This window comes from Zonotrichia albicollis, chromosome 7 (assembly GCF_047830755.1).
Source record: "Zonotrichia albicollis isolate bZonAlb1 chromosome 7, bZonAlb1.hap1, whole genome shotgun sequence".
Lineage (NCBI taxonomy): Eukaryota > Metazoa > Chordata > Aves > Passeriformes > Passerellidae > Zonotrichia > Zonotrichia albicollis.
The window spans coordinates 16,846,698-16,870,641 of NC_133825.1; the positions used below are offsets into that span (position 1 = coordinate 16,846,698).

Genomic DNA, 23,944 nt, shown 5'->3' on the forward strand with positions numbered 1-23,944 from the left:
GTATGGCATCAAAATTTTTAATCCCAAGGTTTTTATAAAAGCTGTTTGTTATCAAGGCCTGCAAGGGGGAAATTCTACCTGTCTAACCTGGGTCTTGCCACTAAATTTAGGAATTCCATTGTATTAAAGCCACTAATACTATTCTGCAAATAGCTCGTGACATTCAACAGTAACAACAAACCAGTGTTTAAATGTCTATCCATGAAAGTTAGATCAAAATTCTAGGTTGGTGGCAGTCCTGGGAAAAAGGCCGAGTTCTGTCCAGTCCAAACTGCCAGGTGGAAAGAAACCACGCCACGGGAAGCCCAGGCGTGGCACCTCCTGTTCGCTGGGCAGGGATGGCCCAGCTGGGGCACCGAGGGCTGCTCCGACCCTGCACAGAACGAGGGATCCCGGGAAAGCAGGGAGAGCAACGCGCACAGCCCTGCAGAGCTGGGAAACACCATGGGTTTGGGGCCGGGATTCGAACAAACCCCAGCTCTGGCCGCTGACCGTTGGGTCACTCCTACACCACGCAGGCTCCTTTCCTAAAGCAGCACCGGTTTAGACAGGTGCTGACCCCCTAAAATAGCTCTTGCATCCCCGGAGCTCAGCGATGCAGAGCCCCAGGTGGGGCCAAGGTGTTATCCCGGAGCACACGGGGAGATCCCTTACAGCAGCCGCGGTGCCGGAGCGCTGCCCGGGCAGGCAGGCAGGGGCCGTGCCCTGGGCTCACCCTCACCCCGACCCTCACCCTCAGCTCCGAGCCCCCGGCCCCGCTCTGCGGCTGCCACCGCGCTCAGGGGCAGCCCCGGCGGGCGGGCTCCCCCGGCCAAGTTCCGCACAGCCCAGCACAGGGCTCTTCAGTGGGGAGGTCGCCCTCGGGAAGGGGCACGGTCTGGCCGATACCCTGAGGGAGAGCGAGCCCCGAGGGCTCCTCACGCGGCTGCCGAGGAGCGAACAACGGAGCCGCCATTTGCCGGGAGCCGCCGACCGGGGAGTGCAGAGGAACCGCGCGCGGTCCTTGCTCGGCAGGGGCGGGCTGTGAGGGACACGGGCAGGGACGGGAACAGAAGGCAGGGCTCGGGGCCGGGCCGGCGGCGCCCCGCGGGCCCCCTCAGGCTCCCTCAGGCTCCCGGCGCCGCCATGGCAGGGCCGGCGCAGGGAAGGGGCGTGAAGCGGCACGAGCGCCACGTGACGCCGGCAGCGCCCCCGGTCACGTGCTCTGGTTTGTTGTTGCCGGTCACGTGGCGCGGTCACGTGCGGCGGCGCTGCCCGCGGCGGGCGGGGGGGGCCGGGCGCGAGGGGGGCGGCGGCTGCGGCGGCGCCAAGATGGCGGACGGGGACGCTGCGCCGCTCCGCCCGCGCGGCCCCGCCGGCCCCGGCAGCGACAGCGCCGAGCCCGCGGCCAAGCGGCACCGCCGCGGATCGGGGAGCGCCGCGCCCGCTCCGCGCCCCGACCGCGCCGCGGGGCCGCCGCCCGCACCTGGCGCCGCCGCCGCCGTGCCCGCGGAGCCGCCGGGGGAGGAGGCGGCCGCGGCGGCCGATGGCGCCCGGGCGGAGCGGGAGGAAGGCGGCGAGGCGGCGGCGGCGCGGAGCGGCGCGGACGGCGGGGCCGGGCTGCGGGGCCTGCCCCGGGCGGAGCCGCCTCCGCGGCGGGACCAGGGGGAGGGCGCGGAGGCGGCGCTCGGCGAAGACGCGGCGGAGGCGGCCCTGGGCTGCGGGCGGGCGCAGTGTTCGAACGGGGCGGCCGCGGTGCCGGCCCCGCATCCCGGTGAGGACCGACCCCTCCCTCCTCTCCTCCTCCCTCCCCTCCTCCCCGCACGGGGCGCGGTGTCACGGCCGGGCGCGGGCAGCGCTGCGGGCCCGGCCCCGCGCACGGAGCGAACCCGGGGCCTGCGGCTCCGTCGGCCGGGGCAGCGCCGGGCCCGGCCCGGCCCGGTACGGTACAGCACGGTACGGTACGGCCCGGCACGGCTTGTGCCGCACGGGGACAGCGGCTCGGCTGCAGCCCTGGAAACGGTCACTCTGCTGTGCTGCTGGCAACAAGTTATTAAAATGGAAAATGATAAGCCCCGTTTCCTTTTCATAATCTCTGTCCTGTTAGTTATTGTATTTTTGATCCTTAGAAACTTGCACACAGGCTCAGGAGCAGCAGCCTTGACTAGTTCGCTAAAGAATTCTAAGTGACAGTCTTGGTTAAGGTTTGAGTGCAGCAGAAAACTGAACTATAATCTTTCTAAATTCTTTCAGATCATATTTGAAGTGTACTGGTGGGCAGCATCACTGTGAAAGTGCCTTACAGTATAAACTGATCAGGTCTGAGTTGTGTTTTGTTGGAGTTGGTAATTTTGGCTTTTTTTTTTGGAAGGATATGTTAAAATATATCGGACACTGCATTCTGCTAGTACAGTCTTTACATTTTATCCTGGAATGCAGTTAAAGATACTTTAACTCTTGAGTAGAACTCTACAGAAACTTTCTGTCTGTGCAAAAGCAGTCGGAAAGGAACAGGTACAGAACAAACCTGGAACAGCCTCAGCATTGAATCCTCCATTGCAGCAGCTCAGAGCAAAGCCAGTGATCTCTGACCAGTGCCTTACACGAAGCCTTTTGCTCAGGCTTCCTGTTTTGCTGTGCCTGGCTTAGTTCTGGCCAGCATTACCCCTTCTGTCCTTTGAGGAATACTCAGGGAGTGTTACAGTTTTAGCTGTTACTTTATCCTGCTTGTATCTGTCTCTGTTTCCTAAATCCCAGGCTCTGTGTGTGAGGAGCCTTTCACAATGTAAGCTTTGCTGCTTGATACAGAAGCCATGAAGGTTTCTCCAGTTAAACTTGCACCTCGCAGTTCCTGGTGTGTGCTAATGCACTTTTTCCTGCTCCAAAATTCTCAGTATCTTCACTGACTTCTTGCATAACGAGATGGAACTGAAATGCTGTAAATAAATAGATTAATAATAGTAGTGTCTGTGAGCACCTGTGGCCTCAGAGGAACAAGACAGCAAGACCCAACAACAAATTTCTGTCACTGACCTCTTTCTTTTCTAATCAGAAATAAAGTATTTATGCCAACAAGGAGAAGGACTTGGAGAAGAACACAAACTCTGAATAAAAAATGATGGTGTTTTGTGGTGTTCTTTATTTGAGAATCAGGTGGAATAACAGCTAAAATAGTGCAGGGTGTTCTTCAGATAAGAGGCTGAGAACCATGTTAGTGATTCTTTGCTTTACAGAGCATGACTGAAATTTGTTCTTTGTTAATATCTTAGATTTGCAACTGAATCTACAGGTGCTGAGGCTATTTCTACTAAGGCCAGTAAAAAAGGTTGAGTAGTCTAAGTTTTAATAAGCTGCTCAGGTTGGAATGCAGATTTCCTTCAGTGTGAGCTCAGTAACACAAGTGCCTTGTTGTGCCCTGGGCTGGTTCATGGCGGGCTGAGGTGGAGTTAGATTGAGTTTCTCTGGCTTGAGGCCACAGGCTCAGCTGAGGTGACTGGCACCAGCTGCAGGGGCACATGGATGAGAGAAACTCAGGGCAGCATCCTCTGTGTCACAACTGAAGTATCATAAATTGTGTATGTGGTCAGCAAATACAGCTCAGCTGCAAGGTAACACCCTCGCCAAATCCTGTGAATTTGTTGTAGCAAATGTGTGCTTGTGGGTTTCTTTCAAAATGCTGTTAAAATGCTCTTAAAACCTAGTCAAAGATCTGTCTGCAATGGTGACATGTTTTCATTTCACCCAGTTTTTCAACGAGCTGAATGCAGTGAGAATTGCAGGGGAAAGACCTCTTTAATTGTACTTTTAAAAGGTTTGGATTTTTTCTGTGGTGAAATATCCACAATGCCCAACACCTCAGAGAATGAGCTGTCACCAAGGCCAGCCTGCAGTCCCCTGAAGCCCAGCACTGAGCTAGCAAACCCACCAACAGCTTGGAAGTATATCTATAAATGTGAAGAAAAACAGACACTTTCTGTGCCTAAGTGACAAAACTGCCAATTGAGAGTGAGATTTTTGTTTTTGTGATCTGTTTGAAGATACCCTGTGCCCCTGGGCTGGAGTGTAACCCCCTGCTCGTGCTGTCTTGCAGATAACTTCCTCCTCAGCGATGAAATCATTGCCAATGGCTTCCACTCCTGTGACAGTGATGAAGAAGACAGAGCCTCACACGCCAGCTCCAGTGACTGGACCCCAAGACCACGTATAGGTAAAAGCCTGGAGCATGTTCTGGGATGCTCTTTGCCTTTGAACAGCCACTTCATCCTCCCCAGTATTCCAGTTATTTTTCCTGTTGCAAAAATATTGGCAGTTAGTGCTTCTGAACAGCTTAGAGGTGCTGGCTGTATTCTGTATGTTATTTAAGGAGTTTCAAAATGAAACTTGCTGTGTTTTGGTTAAAATTGTCAATGTCTTATTTTTTTCTTGAGTACAAATCCTGCCACAATCCCTGTTAAAAGCATACACACAAGTTCACTAAATTAGACTAATTTATGGCATATTTCTAGAGCCTGCCTACTTAGTATTCATTCTTTAGGTTCAAGAAGATGATCCATGTGTGGTTTTAGGACAGTGAGCCCTCACCTCAAGTGTTTTTGAAAAGATTGATTTAATGGCTTGAGGAGGTAATGTCTGAAATAATTCAGACATTGTGTTAGATGACCAAAACCCAACAAAAATCCATGGATTTCTGGGCTCTATGTGTCTGTTTAGATTGATGGTCTATAATACCACTGGAAAGTAAATGCATGTTTGTTGTTTGTTTGGTTTTGTTTGTTTTCAGCTTATTCCTGTAAATACCAAATGTTGGGAAAGTACAAATGGAGACACATTGTGAAAATCCTGTTGCACCTCTAAAAGAGTTTTAAGTTTGCTGCAAACTGGGATTTTTACTTGACTGACTTTCTATGAAATCCTTCATGGGTTAACATAAAATAATGATAAATAAATAAAATACCCAGCTCTCACTTCAGAGTTTAGGCCAAAATACAGGGGGTTTGATGAATGGAGCATTAAATTGGATTCATGAAACTGTACTAGCAAACATTAATAAATGGAACAATAACTATGATCATCTGCAGTTTTAAATATCTGTATTTTTTAATTTCCTTAGGTCCCTACACTTTTGTTCAGCAGCATCTCATGTTAGGTACAGACCCACGGACGATTCTGAGGGACCTGCTCCCAGAAACCATCCCCCCACCTGAACTGGATGACATGACTCTGTGGCAGATCGTGATAAACATCCTTTCAGAGCCACCAAAGAGGAAGAAGAGGAAAGACATTAACACCATTGATGATGCTGTGAAACTTCTGCAGGAGTGCAAGAAGATCATGGTGTTGACTGGAGCTGGGGTAGGTACTGCTGCAATTTTGGTTGTTGAGTGCAGCATGCAGGGATGGGAGCAAGTCCCTGTGCTGGGGGAGAGTCCAGCCCACTGCAGGGACTGCAGCTTCACTGGGGATCACACCTCTCTCCTCTCAGGACAAAATATTCTTAGACATAGAAACTTGCAAACAGCTCTCCCATGCTAAACAGTTACAGAATGAGAGCACTTTTTCTGTCCAGTTTTCAGACAAAGGGGATGGCTTTTGTAAACAATCCCAGTGGATCTCCTAAAATCCCAGATGGAGCTTGAGGGACTAGAATAGGATTAGAAAGGAGCTGAGGGGCAGAGGAGGAGGATGATCATAGGGACAGTTTGGTCAGATTTCTGCAGCCTGAATGTTACTTTCAGCACATGGTGCTCTGTGATGGGATAAAGTTACTCACTAAAGAACATTTCTGCACTGCTGCACATCTGCAGCTCTGTACCTGTGCACCAGATCACTTCTTGCTTCTGTTGTTCACACACAGATGGTGTGACACAGCTCAGAGCAGATGAGTCATTCCAATCAGCTTTTACAAGAGCGCTGCTACTCCCAGTCCTGCTCTCTCCATACTTGCATACACCTGTTTCTCCTCCTCTTCCCATGCTGTTTTGGGGTGGTCTGAGACAATCATTTCAGTCCTTATTGACTGCTGCAATGCTTTGATATTTAATGTCTATCAATAAACAACTTTTATCAAAAGGGGTTTATTCTTCAGAAGTAAGAATATATATATTTTTAAAAGCAAGACTATTCTGTTACTGTGTTAGCTTGTAAAAAAATTCAAAATATCAACCACCATATCTAAGCCTGTGTTGGCAGATCAGTGAACAATTAATAATTAAATTTAATGCAATAATGCTCTAAATTTTTGTTCACATCTTACAAAACTTCCAGTGGTAAAAGCAAGTTCTGGTACCCTGTTACTACCTGTGCAGACTGTACTAAAGGGATTTTTGTCCACTTGTCAAATTTTGTTTCTGTGCCGTTTCTCCTGATTGTGATTTGGGAATTGTTATATTGGACCAAAGGAAAAAAAAAGAAAAAAGAAAAGAAAAGTAAATACAGAGAACCCAGACTGGTTTTGTTCTTAGTGTTTCTGAGCACTGAGCATACAGAAATGTGGTTTCCCAGAGTAACACTTTATGGTCCAATATGTAGTTTCACTTATTTCAGACTGCAAAAATATATTTCAGGTGTCAGTGTCTTGTGGAATACCTGACTTCAGATCCAGGGATGGCATCTATGCACGCCTTGCTGTGGACTTCCCAGACCTTCCAGATCCTCAAGCAATGTTTGATATAGAATACTTTAGAAAGGATCCCAGGCCGTTTTTTAAGTTTGCAAAGGTATGGATTTCCAGCAGTTCTTGTCTTGGGCAGTAAAGGCAGGTGACAGTATTAAAATGCATAACTCAGATAAAAAATAGAAACTGTTCAGCAACATTCTCTCTTTTTAAAGCTTATTTTACTGTTCCTGTTGTGAGTTCATGATATAAATAACCATTTCAGATGGTTGAAAATATCTCAGTGATATTAAACAGTATCAAAAGCAGTGATTATGTCTCTTAGGCAAGAAGGAATTGTAGAAACTGTAGACATATGGAGAAACAAAACAAAAAAAAAACCAAACCCAATTGCATTTAGTCTTCAATTTCCTTTGGACCAAAAAGAAATCAAACCCAAGAGACATAAGAATTTCTACAGGACCAGTAAGGACTTGTGAAAATCAACCACCACTAGTTGTGCTCATTCTTTCTTCCATTTCTTACAATTCATACTACTGGTCTGTCCTGTTACAAAGATTGGAAAAGAAAACCAATGCAATCTTCTTCTGCTTGGCTTTCTCTGAAAGCCTCCTATCCAGATACTAACAAATTTTGATGCTCATTAGTATACTTGGTTTCTTTGGGTTTTAATATTAAAAAAACACCACCCCCACAAACAAAAACCCACCCCCAACCAGAAAACACCACAGCAAGCAAAAAAATCGACTTACTTGAAACCTGTCTACAGACAGGTTTTACCAGAAAAGTCCAAATCTAATTTAGCTGATACTTTTTACTTTTCTGCCTTTTCACTCCTCCTTTTCTGTCCATCAGAATACATGTTTCTAGTAACAAATATTGAGTTCACTTAATACTTAGCAAAGGAGAGAAAGCTTTCCTAGTTCATAATTCTCAAAACCAGAAAAGATCTGAACATTGCTTTAGTGCTGTGTGGAAGCCAAGTCCCAGCTTGCAGGGAGCAGTTCTGCAGCCAGGCTGAGGGGCTGGGCAGTGGGAGAGGAGCTGGATCCAGGGCACAGGGAGGGACAGGGGAGGGCCTGGGACAGTGCCCAGCTCAGGGAAACTCTGCACCCACTTGCAGTGTCTGATGTGCTGCTGAATTCCCCAGGAAATCTACCCAGGACAGTTCCAGCCATCCCTCTGCCACAAGTTCATCGCTTTGATGGATAAAGAAGGAAAACTCCTTCGCAACTACACCCAGAACATAGACACACTGGAGCAGGTGGCAGGGATCCAGAGGATAATCCAGTGCCATGGTTAGTGCTGTAGTGTCACTTATTTTCCATGTGGGAGTTCTTACTGGTGCATGTGACAGGGTAATCACTGTTGGAATTAAACTTTCTTTCCTTGAATTCCTGTCTCTTGCCAACAAATATTCTGGTTTTTAAATGCTGAAGTTTTGTTTTAGACAGCTTGCATATTTAACTCAGAAGTGTTTCAAGTAGAAATAACTCCTTTCAGGAATTGAGCTTGATGGTGGGTCTGTGTATCAGTGAAGATCCACACCCTGTTGGCACAAGCTTAGACTGTAACTTTGAAAATGCATTTAGTGCTTCTTGATCTGTGTGACAGCATGACATGGGAACCAGTCTTGCCAGAGGTCCCTCTCACTGCCCATCCCATTCCTCCCAAGAAATGGAGGTGTTATCTGGGTGTTATCTGACTCTTTATTTAGGTTATATTCCACTGAAATCTGAAAATATCCTGACACTTCAGTGACTCCACCTCATGTATAAAACATTGAGGATTAATCACCAGTTCAGTTGAACTGAAGATCATCTTGTTACACCTTCAGTGTCATACAGATTCTGTAATTATGAGGCTTAATTAAGTGGAATTGCTTTAATTGCTTGATATGCTTTCCATTTCCAAGGGCTTGCATATGTCAAGCTGAGAGTCCAAGCATTAATTTTCAAGAAAAGTATTCAGAAAATTAGTTCTTAAATGCATGTTTGGATCATTTAATAAACTTCAGACACATAAATCATCTAAAAGCAGCACTGTAAGGCCCATCCATCTAATTGCACCTTTGCCAGGGGCCAGACTCTCGTGGCTTCCATACAGAGCTCAGCTCAGTGCAGATCTGTGGGGTTGGGCTCTCCAGGCACAGCAAGCACAGTGCTCTGAGCAGGGCCCAGGCAGCACAGAGCAGCCCCAGGGCTGGTTTCCATCTGTGCTCAGTGTGTCACACGTTTTCTTTTGGCTGGCATTTCATCTGAGGCATTTATCACAAACCCCTTACCTGGCTGGGTTTTTGCACATCACTGCTGTGCTCAAGCTCCCCATTTTTCCAGTTGCACACTGCAGGGATGGATCACAGACCATCTTTAGTGTCTGTCCTGTATAAAGTGATTCTGAATGACACAGATGCTTTAAAGCTTGTGCACTTGGAGATTTTGAGGCCTTTGGAAATTAGCAAAGGTTATTTTGAGCCCATCAAGCTTTATCTGACCTACAGCTGCTGCTCTTGAACCAATGGTTGTTGCCTAATGATGGTGGCTGGAGAGAAACCAAAACTCTTCTGTGGGGGCTCACACTGCTCTACTTATTCTACTTTTTCCTGTGGCTGGGGCAATGGCAAGTTAATCATGAGCAGCTAAAAAAGAACCTTGCAGTGATTTGGGGAGTTCTTATGTGAGCCTTCAGCCCCATCTGTCACTGCAGACCTGCAGTGCAGTTCCTGCTGTGAGACCTGTGGTGTCTGAGGTGCATTCTGCTGTATTTAAAATGGCTCTTGCATTCAAGCCATGCATCTGGGGTTAGATTGCATTCCTTGCCATTGCTGGAGCTGAGTGAGCAGAGGCCTTGGCCTGGGAATGGCTCATGCATGGGCACCAAACTTCTGCTGGTGAGCAATAATTCACATCATGGAGTTGCAGAGAAGGGCAGCAGATGCCTCTGAGTTGGGTCTGTGAGCCTGACAGACATCCCTAATGTGCTGTATGAAGCTCTGCATTATTACAATCAGCTAATTAGGATGAGCCAATGACTGTCACACCTCCCATAGCCCTTGGAACCCCTCGCTCTGGGGAGCTGCAGTGCTGAGCAAGGCTGGAGAAGCTGTGCTGTTGGCAGGCCTGCAGGGATCAGCAGAGCTGAGCTGCCAATTGCTCAGAAATGGTCTGCTCCAGGTTTTTCTGTGTTTTCACTCTCTTTGTCTTACCCAGATACAATACCCTGAAAGCATATTGTGTTTCCTAATGCATTTCCTCAGTAATTCTGTGCTCTGTGTGGAGTTGCTGTGGGTTCCTGTGCTGCTGAGGCTGTGTAATGAGAAGGGCACTTTCTGTTCTCTCTCCTTGTCTGTGCTTGCACAGCTCAGGGGAATGAGAGCACACAGAATCATTTGTGTTGGCATGCATGTGGTGTATGGCTACTCCTAAAACAAGATTTCTGCTGACTAACACCTAGAACAACAACAACAACTAGCGTTACAAGGATCTCTCTTAATTTTACATTACCTTTTTAATGCCTGATTTCTGTAGCACTGCAACATAACAGCCTTTTTGTGAAAACAGCTTGGGCATAAGACCAGATCAGAATGACTGAAAATCCTGATGCTACCATTTGGGTTTTTCCCCTCAGGTTCCTTTGCAACAGCTTCCTGCCTGATCTGTAAATACAAAGTTGATTGCGAAGTTGTTCGAGGAGATATTTTCAATCAGGTAAAAAATCTACTTTAACTCACTGCAGCTTTCTAATAAATAATTATCTCAAAACCACCCCACACTAAACCCTGGACCATCATACTGGGATTGCTTACTAGATCTGCTTTTAAAAGCCTCCATATCTCTGCATGTATTTCAAAGTGCCTCTCTGTATTTTAGCATTTCCTCTGGTATTCAGAATTGTACTCAAATACTGTACTGCAAAAATTAGGTAATGGCAAAAATCAGAACAAAACCTTAATAGTCCATTTTTAACAGCTCTTCTGATAAAACATAGAGGTTAAATGGTAAGCAGAAAGTTGGGTTTATACCTGGTTTGTGTTGATCTGAATTTAGAGTCACACTGAGAAAGCATTCTTAGCCTCTTATAACGCTGGATGTTATTAAAATGTGTTTTCCTGTATTAAAAATGTGTTTCAAACAGCAGCTGATACATGGAGAAACTGCTAACCACAGAGCAGGCTAGAGCAAGGATCAGATGGGGTGTTGGTGTTCCTGGCACTCCTGAACTATTCCATGTTCCAAACTCCCATGTCTGGGTGTCCTGGGACCCAGGCAGGAGTTGGTTCTGCTCTGCCTTTGACCTGGAGGGACCCTCTGTGCCTTTGCTCTTCTTCCCCTTCTTTTGAAGGAACAGAGGAGATGATTCTGTGATCAAAAAGATCTTGTTCATGCAAATGAAAGGGGACTCCTTCTGCAGGCTCATTGGTTTTTTTGATAAATGCTTCAGAGTCCACAGTTGCAATTTTAGATGAGAAACGTGGAAGGGATGTAAATCCTTCAGGCATTACATTTGAAATGGAATTCAGTGAAAACCTTTCAGAAGAGATGTTTGAGTTAAAGCTTTAAGAAATGTGAATCTCATAAGCCTGAAGCCTTGTAACACTGAGTTACTGAATGTGAAATTTGGTTTACTCTGCTATTAAGAATAGTATTTTTAAGAACATCCTACAGATATTTTTTGCTCCTTTACTTCCAGAGCCAGCTGGCTGGAGTTATAGTTTCTCTTTCTAATATATAAAGATCTGAGGGGAAAGTTCAAGGCTCGCCATTCTCATTCTCGCCATCTGCTCCTTTTTGGGGAATCCTTTAGGTGATTTCCCTTGACTGTGGAATTATTGAATGCTTTCTTGCTTGGGTACAGGGTGAAGGTTTCCACACACCAGTTCCTAGCTCTTGTGCCAGATTGCTTCTTATCCCACAAGGCATCCATCCCAAAAGGCTTTTCTTTGTTCAAACACTTGAATTTTTGGGAAAGATCATTTGACACTAGAGGAAGGCCTTCTACTTGTGATATTTTCTGATTTGGAGAGTATTGTCTTCTGTCCCACTGCAGGCATCCATAAAATTAATTCTTTCATTTAAACTTTCAACATTCTGTATTATTTTTTCTGCAGCTGTTCTCTGTATAGTAGAGACTTGTTATGCATTTAAATGTCAGTTTTCAGGTATTTTTCTATTCCAATAGGTAATGTACATATCTTTTCACCTTTATAGCTCTAATTTCTAGCTTGTAATGGTTTCTATATGATTGCAGCTCCTTGGATTTATTGTGAAGTCTTATATTTTAGCACTACAGCTGAAAAAACTTGAACTTTCAGAAGGAAATGGCTCAGTATTGTCTGTAGATCTATCACTCACCTTCTTGCTTTTCTTCTCTCTGAAAAAGTCCTTAGATAGGAAAGAATTGAAAGAGGTCCCAAAGATCAGAGAACTCCCTGGCTCAGGAAAAAAGGGAATCTACTTCTCCACAAATCTGACTAGTGGCCACTTTGGTTAGTGAAGCAGGATTCTCCTCTGTTTCTGAGGAATTAGAAGAGTTTAAAATGGAGACCAAGCAAGTTCTGGCCTCTGTTCTTGTGCTGGATGCTCTTGGCCAGCTGCCTGCCACAGTGCCCTGTAGCTTTGTGGGTGCAACACCTGTAAGCTTTTGGAGGAGAAACTGCAGGTGAAGCTCTACACAAGACTCTTGGATTAGGACAGGGTTTGTATCAAATCCTCCACTGGAACCTGAAAGTGAAATCTCAGTTTTTGTTCAATTAGACTATGAAAAATCTGTTCCTGTCCAATGGGAGGTGTGCTCAGTTGGTGTTGAGCACGACTGCTGGACTTTGGTTTGTGCTACAGACCTGCCTGGTTTCTCCCTCTTTATTCCTGCTGCAGCTTTATTTCCCTGAGCAGTGCTGCAGGCAGCAGTGAGAATGTAGATGTCTGTACATCCACAGAACAATGAAATGAGGAAATATCACTGCAACTTCCCTGTCTCTGCCAAAATAAGTGCCTGTGGCACATGTCAGTGTTTCACAGGGCATTCCTGCAGGCACTAACAGGGCTGTGCACATGTCAGTGTTTCACAGGGCATTCCTGCAGGCAGGAACAGGGCTGTGAGGTGTCAGTGTTTCAGAGGGCATTCCTGCAGGCACTAACAGGGCTGTGCACATGTCAGTGTTTCACAGGGCATTCCTGCAGGCACTGACAGGGCTGTGCACATGTCAGTGTTTCACAGGGCATTCCTGCAGGCACTGACAGGGCTGTGCACATGTCAGTGTTTCACAGGGCATTCCTGCAGGCACTGACAGGGCTGTGCACATGTCAGTGTTTCACAGGGCATTCCTGCAGGCACTGACAGGGCTGTGAGGTGTCAGTGTTTCAGAGGGTGTTCCTGCAGGCACTAACAGGGCTGCTGTGTGCAGGTGGTGCCCCGCTGTCCCCGCTGTCCCCCCGAGGAGCCTCTGGCCATCATGAAGCCGGACATTGTGTTCTTTGGGGAGAACCTGCCTGAGCAGTTCCACCGTGCCATGAAGTACGACAAAAATGAAGTGGATCTCCTCATTGTCATTGGGTCTTCACTCAAAGTAAGACCAGTAGCATTGATCCCAAGTAAGTGACTGTCTCTGGTAATACTTTCTTTGCAAATTTTGGATCAGAAGTGGGATTCTCAGTTAACAAACTCCAAGCTCTTAGGAACATCTTTGCTTCAATTCAGTGAGCACTACAAAATTGTAAGACTAAAGCTGCTTGCCTATGTAAAGCTGAAATGCAAGATTAAGAAAGTAAAATTCTAAATGCTTTTTCTACACTTCAGGTGAATCTCAAGGTAATTAAATTATTACCTGAAAAACTGCTCTCTCAAACCTGAATGGCTCAGTTCTAAGATTCATTTTTCTCCATGCTTGTGAAATGCTTTAGAAAGGCTTGAAGGCTTTAGAAAGGAAGCATCTCAAAATCAGTAATTCCTTATGTGCACTTAAGTATATAAAATAAATGCACAAAATCAACATAATTTGAAGATATTCTAGTACTAATTTTAATTTTTAATATTACTGTAGTATTTCTGTGCATGTGTTTCTCAGTGATTGAGAAATGCTTTTAACTGGAAAAAATGGAGGGGAAAAATCCATCTAAGCAGGCTACAGTGGTCACAGCACCTCAAACCGCCATTGTCAAATTTGGGACTGGCTTGCCTTCTTCCTGACCTGGCTGGTTTTGTCTTGTTCCAAGTGAAGGCATGAAGAGAAGCTTGAGCTTTCTCAGCAGGTCTCTGCTGGAAGTGAAACCCAGGTGACCACCTTTGAATTCTCTTTTGCACCTGCAGGTTCCATCCCCCATGAAGTGCCTCAGATCTTAATCAATAGGGAACCTTTGCCTCATCTTCACTTTGACGTGGAGCTTCTCGGAGACTGTGATGTTATCATTAACGAGTTGTGTCAGAGGTTGGGCAGTGAATACACAAAACTTTGCTACAACTCGGTGAAACTTTCGGAAATCACAGAGAAGCCCCCGCGGCCGCACAAGGAGCTGGAAGCGCTCTCGGCTGAGCTCCCTCCAACCCCTCTGAACATTTCAGAAGGCTCCAGCTCGCCAGGGAGGATGAGCCCGCCCAGTCCTGCCGTGGTGTCACAGCGCCCCCCTGAATGTAAGCTAGAAAACTGTGAGCCTGCCTCTGAAACGAAAGGGACCTGCTCAGAGGAGACGCCTCAGGACACACAGGTGTCAGCAGAAAACCCTGAAAATCCTGCTAGTGAGCTAATGAACTCTGAAACAATGAAGGAAAATGGATCTAATGATGGAGAAAATAAAGAAAAGAGTGAAATATTGAAGAAGTGTTGGGTAAACCGATCTGCAAAAGAACAGATTAGCAAAAGGCTGGATGGTAAGTGTTAATGCTTTTCAGTATTTTGCTTCCTTTTGGCTGATACATTTATGCTAGACTTTAAAGTGATAAATAAGTTACTCTTGAGACAATCTGTGGGTTTTGGTGGCTATTTTTGTTCAGACAAGTGTCTACGTAACTCATTGAACTATTTATTTCTTTTGGAGAAGCCAGTAGGAAATATTTTTTTGTCTTTCATAACTGGTTTAAAAATCAGTGATTACATCCTCACCTAAAAGATCAAAGTTTGGGAGGCTGAAGGTAGGTATAAAAAATAAATCCCTTTGTAACATTTTCAAATGTATTTTCAGAAAAGTTAGTTTGATCCTGAGGGGTTCAGAAGCTGGTCACAAGCAGAGCATGATTTGATATTGCAGTAGAGCTGGAAGACAAAGCAATGACAGGACTTAAAAATCTCACAGCTGGAGTGAGGCACGTTTTCAAGGAAAGTTTAGACTTTCCAAGGAAGCCCTCCAGTGTGCAGTCCTGTAACTGATGTAAGGAGTCAGGCATTAAAGTGCAATTTTCTAGAGGAAAGGCTGGGTTTAGACTTTGTCTGATGCTCCATGCAGGGGCTCCTGTTCTGTCATGCATGGGTGGAGGAAATCTAGCTGGGAACGTGTTCCCATAAAACAGCTGCTGAACAATCAGTGTAAATTCTCTTTGGTGTCAGAGGGAGGGGAGGAGAAACACTGAGCTTTCCAGTGAAGCATTTCTTCTGTCCTTTGTAATAAATACACATACATGGCATAAATGCATTTTCACGCCATCTGCTTTGTCAGCTAAGAGCCACTGTTGGAAACAGATCGATTTTAACCACCAGCTTTAGTATCCAGCCCGTCCCTGACTGTTGCCACTGTGTTGCAGGCTCCCAGTATCTGTTCCTGCCGCCCAACCGCTACATCTTCCACGGCGCCGAGGTGTACTCGGACTCCGAGGACGACATCATCTCCTCCAGCTCCTGCGGCAGCAGCAGCGACAGCGGCTCCTGCCGCAGCCAGAGCCTGGACGTGGAGGACGAGAGCGAGATGGAGGAGTTCTACAACGGCATCGAGGATGAGGATGCTCCCGAGCGGGAGGAGGAGCCTGGCTTCGGGGAGGATGGAGCCGAGCAGGAGGAGCTGGCAGCTGAGGAATCGGCGGAGAGCAGCGAAGCTGCGGGGACGGAGCATCCGCGCAACGCGCCGTGAGGCGACCGCTGATGGTCACAGGAACTTCCCACCAGCAATAGGAGCTTTGGCATGTCAGAATGAATGTTTACGTCTGAATTTAGAGCAACAAAACCATAAGGGTGTAGTGTTTATAAATAACTAAAACAGATTTTCATGCTTAGTTTTTTACCTTTTTCAATAAAAATCTATTACTGCGCACTCAACACTAACTCATCTTTTTTTTAAGGTACTAGGATTATTCTAAACAACTGTCACTATGTTCACTTTTAATTTCATCTGTCTGATCAGGCATCCATGTATATAATACATATTTTTGCTTAATAAATTTCAGCTTATATTATTTTTAAACAGTTTTGAAAAAGCCATTGGAATGTTAAACTAATATAAAGGGAACAGCTAATTTAGACCAAAGAATGGTATTTTCACACCTCTTGCTTTGTAACACTTTGGTTTATTTAAAATCTTCTCACGCTTCTGCTAAACCTTTCATTCACGCCTAGTCTGTCATTAAACACTGGCATTTTCTAAGACCTACTGTGGCAGCTAATTTTTTTTTGCTTTAACAGTTCCTTTGTATGTTTGAGACAAACCTAATTGCAAGCAGATAGCGAGATGGAAACAAGACAGCAGCACTTGAGGAATCCAATGGTTTTTAGCTTGATCAAGAAGTGCTGTGAAAATGCTGAGGTGGCTGAGTGTTTGACTTCCCTGTGGACATGAAGCGTTGTTGACATTGGCTCCCTAGCAGTGAGAATCCAGCATTGAAACAGAAAGGATCCCCCAGTCAGAGGCTGCCACGCTGATCCAGCGGTCACATCTAGAGCAGCATTTGAGGAATTGCCAAGGCTCCAGTGTAAAACAGAGCTGGAAGAGCGCTGCTCCCAGCGTGAGAAGGCGCAGAAATGAAGCTGCTCCTCCGTGCTCACGGGTGCACCGAGCCCAGGAGAGACTGACTCCAGCGGTGGGAGCCTCTGGTGGTGCTGCCAAGGGGCTCCCCGTGGATTAACCCCTGCTGGCCTGAGCTCCTGGCTGAGCTGGGAGCCCTCCAGCTGCCAGCTCCACCCTGACAGCACGGCACCGCTCCCACCCTGCTCTCTGCAGTGCGAGGCTGCCTTAAAACTGGATGTTGCAGATGCTCAAGTGCAGATTGTTTCCAAGCCTTTAGAACTGTTTTGTACAATTGCACAGCGCAGTAGTCAGTGAAACAGCATTTTTCTATAAACCACTTTTTCAACATTGGCCCAAATGATGAACTCAACGATGTAGATTATTCATATACTTTGCTTTAATATTTATTACATTTTGGAAGATGTATAGTAGCTGTTCTTTGAACATAAACCAACAGTTAATAAATACTTAAGAACAGCCTCCTGTATTCATGGGGAAATGTTGGCATGTCGTCTCATTGTCCAAATTTAACACAGCTCTTATTTGGCTACATAAAGAATGCAATATGTTTAGTTTTCACTTGCATGTCACAATGTATTAGTTTGTGCTATAGGAGATATTTTAAATTGAAATACTTTGTTTTAAATTATTTTTACAGTGAGGATTGGTTTCTGCTCTTTTATATTGTATATAGTGTCTTTTATGTAATCTACTGGCATATGTTTTGTAGAAGACTGTTTAAAATGACTGGCTATCTTCCTGCAACTTTTGAAATACAAAACCAGTGTTTTATACTCGTACACTCTGTTCTAAAGTCTATTAAAACTGTCATTTGATTTCTGGTTTCCATTAATTTCTAGCTATACCTTAAAATTTACCAAAGATGCCCTATAAAGTCGAGGTATACCCTGGCTAATGAAGGAGTCACATTTGGAATGGCTTTTTTGCACCTGCCCTGGATTGTTGTGGGTTTGTCCCGTGGCTCCCTGGGGCTGCAGCTGTGCTGAGCCCACCCCAGAGCCCTTCCAGGGCCCTCAGGGCCCAGTTCAATCAGCTCCCCACTCTGGGTTCCACTGCACTGAACACCACCTCTCACACAGAAACTGATTTGTATTGGCAGGAAAAAACCCAGAGGTGATACAACTCACATACCTGAGGCACAAAGTATTAAAAACAGTTAGACTCAGCACACAAGATGTTTTTCTATCAATTACTTACTACTCTGAATGACTTGAAAACATTTTTCCTCTTGAATAGAACAGCTGCACCTTTTTCTGCACTTAGATGGAGAAGTTCTGCATTTTGTTCTTTCTTGTGTCTCTGATAATATTATTTGAACAGAAGAGGAACCCCAGACTCTCTCTCACTCCTCCATTTCACACCCTGCCCTTTCCCCACAGCATGGTGCTGTCTCCCAAGAGTATTTAACATGGTGAGAGCCCAGTGGTGGGCATGAGGAAACATTTGCTGTCACAGCCTTGTGTTATTCCTTGCATGAAAGCATGGCAGACCATGTCCAGGTCCAGCTGTAATTTGTACCATCTCAGAAGAGGAGATCACTTATTTTTCCTGATAATTTACACAACTACCCTATGAAAGCACCTTAGCCCTTGTTATTTATATTGAATAGATGCCCTGAAAAAAAAGCAAAGTACAAGCATTTGTTTGCCATTCCCCAGCCACCTTCCAGCCTATTCTGGTACATTAGACACAATAATGACCTTGCAAAAGTATTTAAAGAAGCCCATATTTAAACATTTTCTCATAATCTCTTCTTAAAGGCTATGTATTTTATTTGGATCTGGCTTAAATTCAGTACATTTTTAATTAGCGTTTCTGATTATGGAAAATATGTATTATTTTTAAGTGCCTAACAACAAAGGGACAGACAACATCCATTTAGGAGGGGCTACAGGAGCACAACAATCTAATGAAAGCAGCATCCAGAATCAAACTGAAAAAAGTGAGAAAAGAAGACCCAGGGGAATTCCTCAAGCTCAGTAATCTCTGCTTAAATACTGAACCAGAACAGCCAAACTGAAAAGCAGCTGCATTTCTTTGCATGGTACACTCCTGTACAAAGTGACTGGAGAATAAAACCCAGTGCAAAACTGAATTTCAGGCTAAAACAACTGGCCATGTCTATGTGACAATGGTGCACCAAGGCAGCTGTAAGTCCTTGAGAAGCCACAGACTTGCACCCTGGGTTACTCTGCTGGGCAGCTCCAATACACAGACTAGGACTCAGTAGGAAAATAAGAGTATTCATGATTAATGGTGCAGCACTGTTGTTTTTACTCTCACAGAGCAAGGGTAACTCTGTTTCCCTGCAAAGCTGCCGTGTACCCTGGAGAGGCAGCCCAGGCTCCCTGGGAGCACCCGGGACAGAGCCCTGCACAGAGCAAATGCACCAACTACAGACTCTGTTATCTTGAAAGCCACACAGAAACACAAACTGGAAGTCCTTAGAAACAAAACACAAACACCTTTGGGTGGGATTTAGTTGTCTGGCCATGGGTTTCTTAGCTCTGTACAATTATTATCCACCACCCTTTCCAATGGCAGAGCCCTGCTCCCAAGTCCAAGCCTGGAGGGAGCCTACAAGGATCCTAGGGAAGCTCCCAGCACTGGGCTCCACAGAGCCCACCCAGGAATGCTGAATGAGAGGGGGAACTGGCCTGAGGCCCTGTGGAGCATCACCACCCTCCTGCTCCAGAGCAGAACTGAGCATTCCCTGCTGGGCACTGGCAGAAATCCCTGCAGGGCCTGACTCAGCCTGCAGGGCTGTTCCAGCCACCTCCTCCTCTGAAGACACTGCAGGGCTCCCTTATTTCAGCCACCCTCTCCCTCTGCTTACCCCTGATGTCACACTGGCACCTGGTCAGGACCCCCTGACACTGCACAGCCTCAGACCCTGGAGATGCTGCACCCAGAGTCCCAAAGAACCTCTGTGCAGGATCAGGCCACCAAAATTCACACTGATGGCAGACAACTCCCACTGGAAGCTGGATCAGCTGCACTCTGCCAAGCGTGTTCCTCCCTGCAGACACGCTGCTGTATTTGCTCGGAAAAGGGAAGGAACCCTGACTTGTGCACTCCACTCAAAGTGAAGTCTCTGGAACACCCATCCTTTGTCTCCCCCTGCAATGAGGCTCATGGAGGGAGGCACTGGGCACCTGCAGACACTCACTGCACACGTGAGGATCCACCACCTATAGCCTGGAGCACTGGTGAGATCGAGATCCCCACCAGCACTGCACACTCCAGCTACTCTGAGGTTACTAATTTGGTACTTCCTATGTGGAATGAGATTCCCAAAGCTCATTTTCCTAATCTGAAACTGATGTGCCTTTGGCTGGAGAAAAATAATGATGCCAAGTGCTGTCCTGGCTAATGTCAGGGGGCTCTGATGGCACCCTGGCACCTGCCACACCTGATTTTGTTGTTTTGTAGAGTCAACAGTTATGTGCAAACCCAGGAGCTCACTGTTCAGACCAGCAGGGCTGGGGATGAGGTATTTCAGCACAGTTCTGTGCCTGCCATGGCCAGTGCTCCCCAGCCCCAGCTGCCCTTGGGTGAGAAGATAACACATCTTTCTCATTCAGCACTTTGCAACAGGGACAGGCAAAGGTTTGCAGCTACCAAGTTAGAGCATTGCCACAGAAAGGCACTCAGTGTAAGAGGTAATAGCACAGAGAAAATTCTGTGTATAGGCACAAACTGGATCCCTCCCCCAGGAAAACATAAAAACCTGAGGACTCAGTCCCATGGCCAGGGAACTCAGGTGCACAGAAATGATGCCTGGTGGAGCTCCTCCATGGATTACCTGTGCACACAGGGCAGGCAAACACCCAAAGGCATTTCCTGGGGCTCTGAGGAGCTGCATTAATCAGGAGATAGCCGGTGACAGAAGATGCTCTGCACCTTTCAATGTCCAGCCAGGGTTACTGAAGTCATTGCTCCACCCCTGACCAACACCAGCACCAACAGCAGCCCGAAGGACCAAAGCAGCAGGCTGATATCAGTGCAGCCAAACCCAACTCTGCCCTGGCAAGTCAGAAATATCCACCTGGTAAGCAACGGGACCCTGACCCTTGTCAGGGGAAACAAATATTTTGTTTTTCCTCTTTTATCTTCTCCCCTTCAAACACTGAGTAAGGCAACTCCTCACAGTATACACAACTACATAGTTCTGGCTGCTCACAGGAAGTCAACACAGCCACTCTTGAGGGGTTCAACTCTCTACCAGTGCTGAAAATTGTACTATTACATTTTATCTACATTTATCTTAACTGCAGAACCTCATGTGCCTTTAAGGAACCCTCTTTTACAGTGATTTACATTTGATTACATTACGCTTCATTTATTATCAAGTTTATTGCAGCAGAGTGCAGTGCAATGAATTAAAACCCTCTTCAGAGTTGTTTATAAACATTCTTAAAGGGAATACCATGGCTCAAAGCTCTGTGATGAGTAACAGCCTCATTAACAGCAACTCCCACAAAGTGCCAAAGGACACAAACCATTGTGCTTAAGCAGAGCTCACTGCTTTAACAGTTCTACACTGGGCTCTCACCTTGGCCCTGGAAAATGAGGGACAAACATCTGCTGTCCTGTAGCTCAAAAAGCCTGGGGGATTCTGCCATGAAAATTCAACCTCCATCCCTGTACTCACGTGGAATCCAGGCCACAGCTGCGCTGCTCTGGCAACAGCAACTCTCCTTCAGCAGCCATGATGGCAAGGCTGACATGCAACTGGTCTGCTCCAGTGAGAATTCTGAATCTTTATCAAGTGCTAATCTAATCATCAAATAGAAATACTTTAAAAATTAATTATTGTAAAATGCTCCTCCTGAATCCCAAACTACTGGGATAGACATCTATGATGTTTAGTGCATCCTAAATTGGGCAAGAGAGTTACAGCTTGGATTGTGCCTCTGAGCCCTCACCTACAGAATGAGGTTCTTTAGTCACCCTTCAGGTTAACATGGACATTGACTAGAAATCCAATACAGCAAACACCAGAGAATATCTCACAGGGAAATGAAACACATACAGGTAAAACTGGATTTGCATGATATGGACTAAATCACAACTGCACACAAAGCCCTTCTTACTGAGCAAACACCAGCAGCAAAGGAAACAAGACTCCCATGGTGAAAAGCCCAGCACTCGGACATGCAATAATACACAGGGGAGAAAGGAAGAAGATAATTTTACATTAGCCACTTCCTAACTTCTGAATATCTAACTTTTGGTGTTTTGTAATTAAAAATGGTGGTTTAGAATTACCTGGTAAAATGACTGCATAATACCTTTTTTTCCTCTTTCTTCTCTCCTTTTCTTTCTTCCATGTACAATGAGATTAAGCTGCTTCAGTATTTGCTGGTTTCTTGTTTTTTCCAAGAGGGAGGATTTCCGAGCCAGGTAACAAAAGTTGGAAAAGATGGAATATGGGCTGCATACAAAGAAATCACTAAGAGGTTACACCATGTGGGAAAGCTGTAAAAAACAGTGTTAAGGAAAAACACTGATTTTAACTGTACTGACCTTTTTTTTTTTTTGTATTATATCAATATGTACTGCCAGCACAGAAACTGGATGTTATATAGCTTATTGCAATTTCCCTGCTTTTCCTAGTTGTACTCTCCAATTTAATGCACTGCAGTTCCTCTCCAGCTGAAGAACTCTGCTTGCTGCAACCATCCGTACACATCAACCAACAAAGGTTTTCATTCAAGTCTTTTATTATAGCTTGAATTTTTTCACTGCATTTAAAAATCTAAAAAAAATAAATATTTGTTTCACAGCTGCAAGTCACATATGCATTAACACCACAAAATCTGGAATTTAACCAGAGAAGGAAAAGTCAAATCCAAAAGTGTCCAGCTAAGCACAATTGTCTCAGGGCAATTATACTAAAAATAAAATCTTAAGAAAAAAGGGAGAGGGGTGTTAAAGGTTATTTCAAATGCATTTATCTGGAAAAAAGTGAAAATTCTATTAGAAACCATAAACTACGCTTTCAGCATTTAAAAATAAACGTTTTAACCTCTTGACAGCAACAATTGGCAGGTGCACCTTTTTCTTTTCAGCTGTATTCTTGACACATGACTGCAGAGGTTTCAAATCATAAATTAACCTCTTTTATAACTGTGTCCACTTAATTACAGAATCAGTCCTTAAAAAGAAAACAGTGTCTCAAGTCAGCTTGTCCATCCACAGATTAAAAATGCCATTGGCTGCGGTTTTGTATCGGCACTAAAGTGACTGCTTCATGGATTGTACATTGTGAGCATGAATGTCTCTTGAACAATCACTTTCATTAAGGTTCTTAAAACAAACCAGAAAAATAGATATCTTCAGAAATCAGAGTGATTACTTTTTTTTTTTGTTGTTAAAAGCCATAAAATAAGCTCATATTCAATTACAAGCAATAGAAACCATACCGGTATTGGAACAGAACTATTTTATCACAAAAATTTATTATTTACAAAATGAAAAGGTACCAAGTGAATTTATCAGGGAAGAAGTTAAATGTTCTTACTAAGTGATTTGAAAAACTGAAGCAAGTCTCTCATGCACTCACACGCCAAATTGTTTGCATAAGGTGAAATGTTAATTCTTGTTAGTGAAACTTGACTCCCATTCACAATACTCTCATTTTTATTGTAAGATGGCAAAATCCACATGGCTCTGTACAGGAAGGTATGTATTAAGACAGCTCCTCAGTTTTGGAAATGATTTTTTTGGCTCTCATGAATATCCATACCACTGAACATTTTTTGCAAATAATCAGTTATATTATCAACTGCATCACTTAATCCACTGAATTTACCACCACAAGAAAGACACGAAAACTCAATGATCCCACGGTACACGGAACTTTCATTGCTCGAGTTATACTAAACTGAAACCTTCATAGTGGTCTATAGCCTGGATCAACTTAGCCTTCAGGGTTTCTTTATCAGTGTATTTTGGAAGATCAAGAAGATTAAAGCAAGTGTGAGCTACGGGCAGGTAATCCTCTCCCCCTCCTGTTGGCTGGATGACCAGCTTCAGACACTTCATCCCGAGGATGGGAATCCGATCGCTGCCGGTCAGAAACACTGCCAAGGAAAAACAGAGCCCTGTGATAACCAGCTGAAGGCAGTCTGTGCCACTTATGCTGTTCTAATCATTGCTGCCCTTTTGTAATCACTCCAGCAATGGCCAGCTTTTCACACCAACACTCTCTGAACTCTGGGAAACAGGGAATAACAACTTCACCCTGTCTCTACCTTCTACATCTGAGCTCATAACTGTAACACAAGTGATCCATAAAGGAAAGGATTTCATTTTAGCATATGAAACCAAACAGTCCTTCAAATACTGTAAAGTTTTTCATGCAACAGAACCTCTTAACTTAAAATCCACTTGCTGTATTTTT

The 23,944-nt window shown here is 45.2% G+C and overlaps 2 protein-coding genes across 6 annotated transcripts in view; one reads left to right on the top strand and one right to left on the bottom strand.

The window, feature by feature from the left end:
- Positions 1-572: 572 nt before the first annotated feature.
- On the top strand, positions 573-17,351 carry SIRT1 (sirtuin 1). Its single transcript, XM_074544407.1, has 9 exons — positions 573-1,753; positions 4,070-4,186; positions 5,090-5,331; positions 6,543-6,695; positions 7,743-7,890; positions 10,220-10,299; positions 12,996-13,182; positions 13,898-14,455; positions 15,323-17,351. Exons 1-9 carry the CDS (start codon positions 1,126-1,128, stop codon positions 15,643-15,645), a joined length of 2,436 nt encoding a protein of 811 aa, XP_074400508.1. The 5' UTR covers positions 573-1,125; the 3' UTR covers positions 15,646-17,351.
- HERC4 (HECT and RLD domain containing E3 ubiquitin protein ligase 4) overlaps positions 12,993-23,944 on the bottom strand; it is a 38,626-nt gene continuing 27,674 nt past the window's right edge. For all 5 annotated transcript variants that reach the window (XM_074544406.1, XM_005491028.4, XM_074544405.1 and 2 more), the window contains one exon: positions 12,993-23,624. In XM_074544406.1, the coding sequence (XP_074400507.1) occupies positions 23,416-23,624 (209 nt within the window). In that variant the 3' untranslated portion in view covers positions 12,993-23,415. The remainder of the gene's footprint in view (positions 23,625-23,944) is intronic.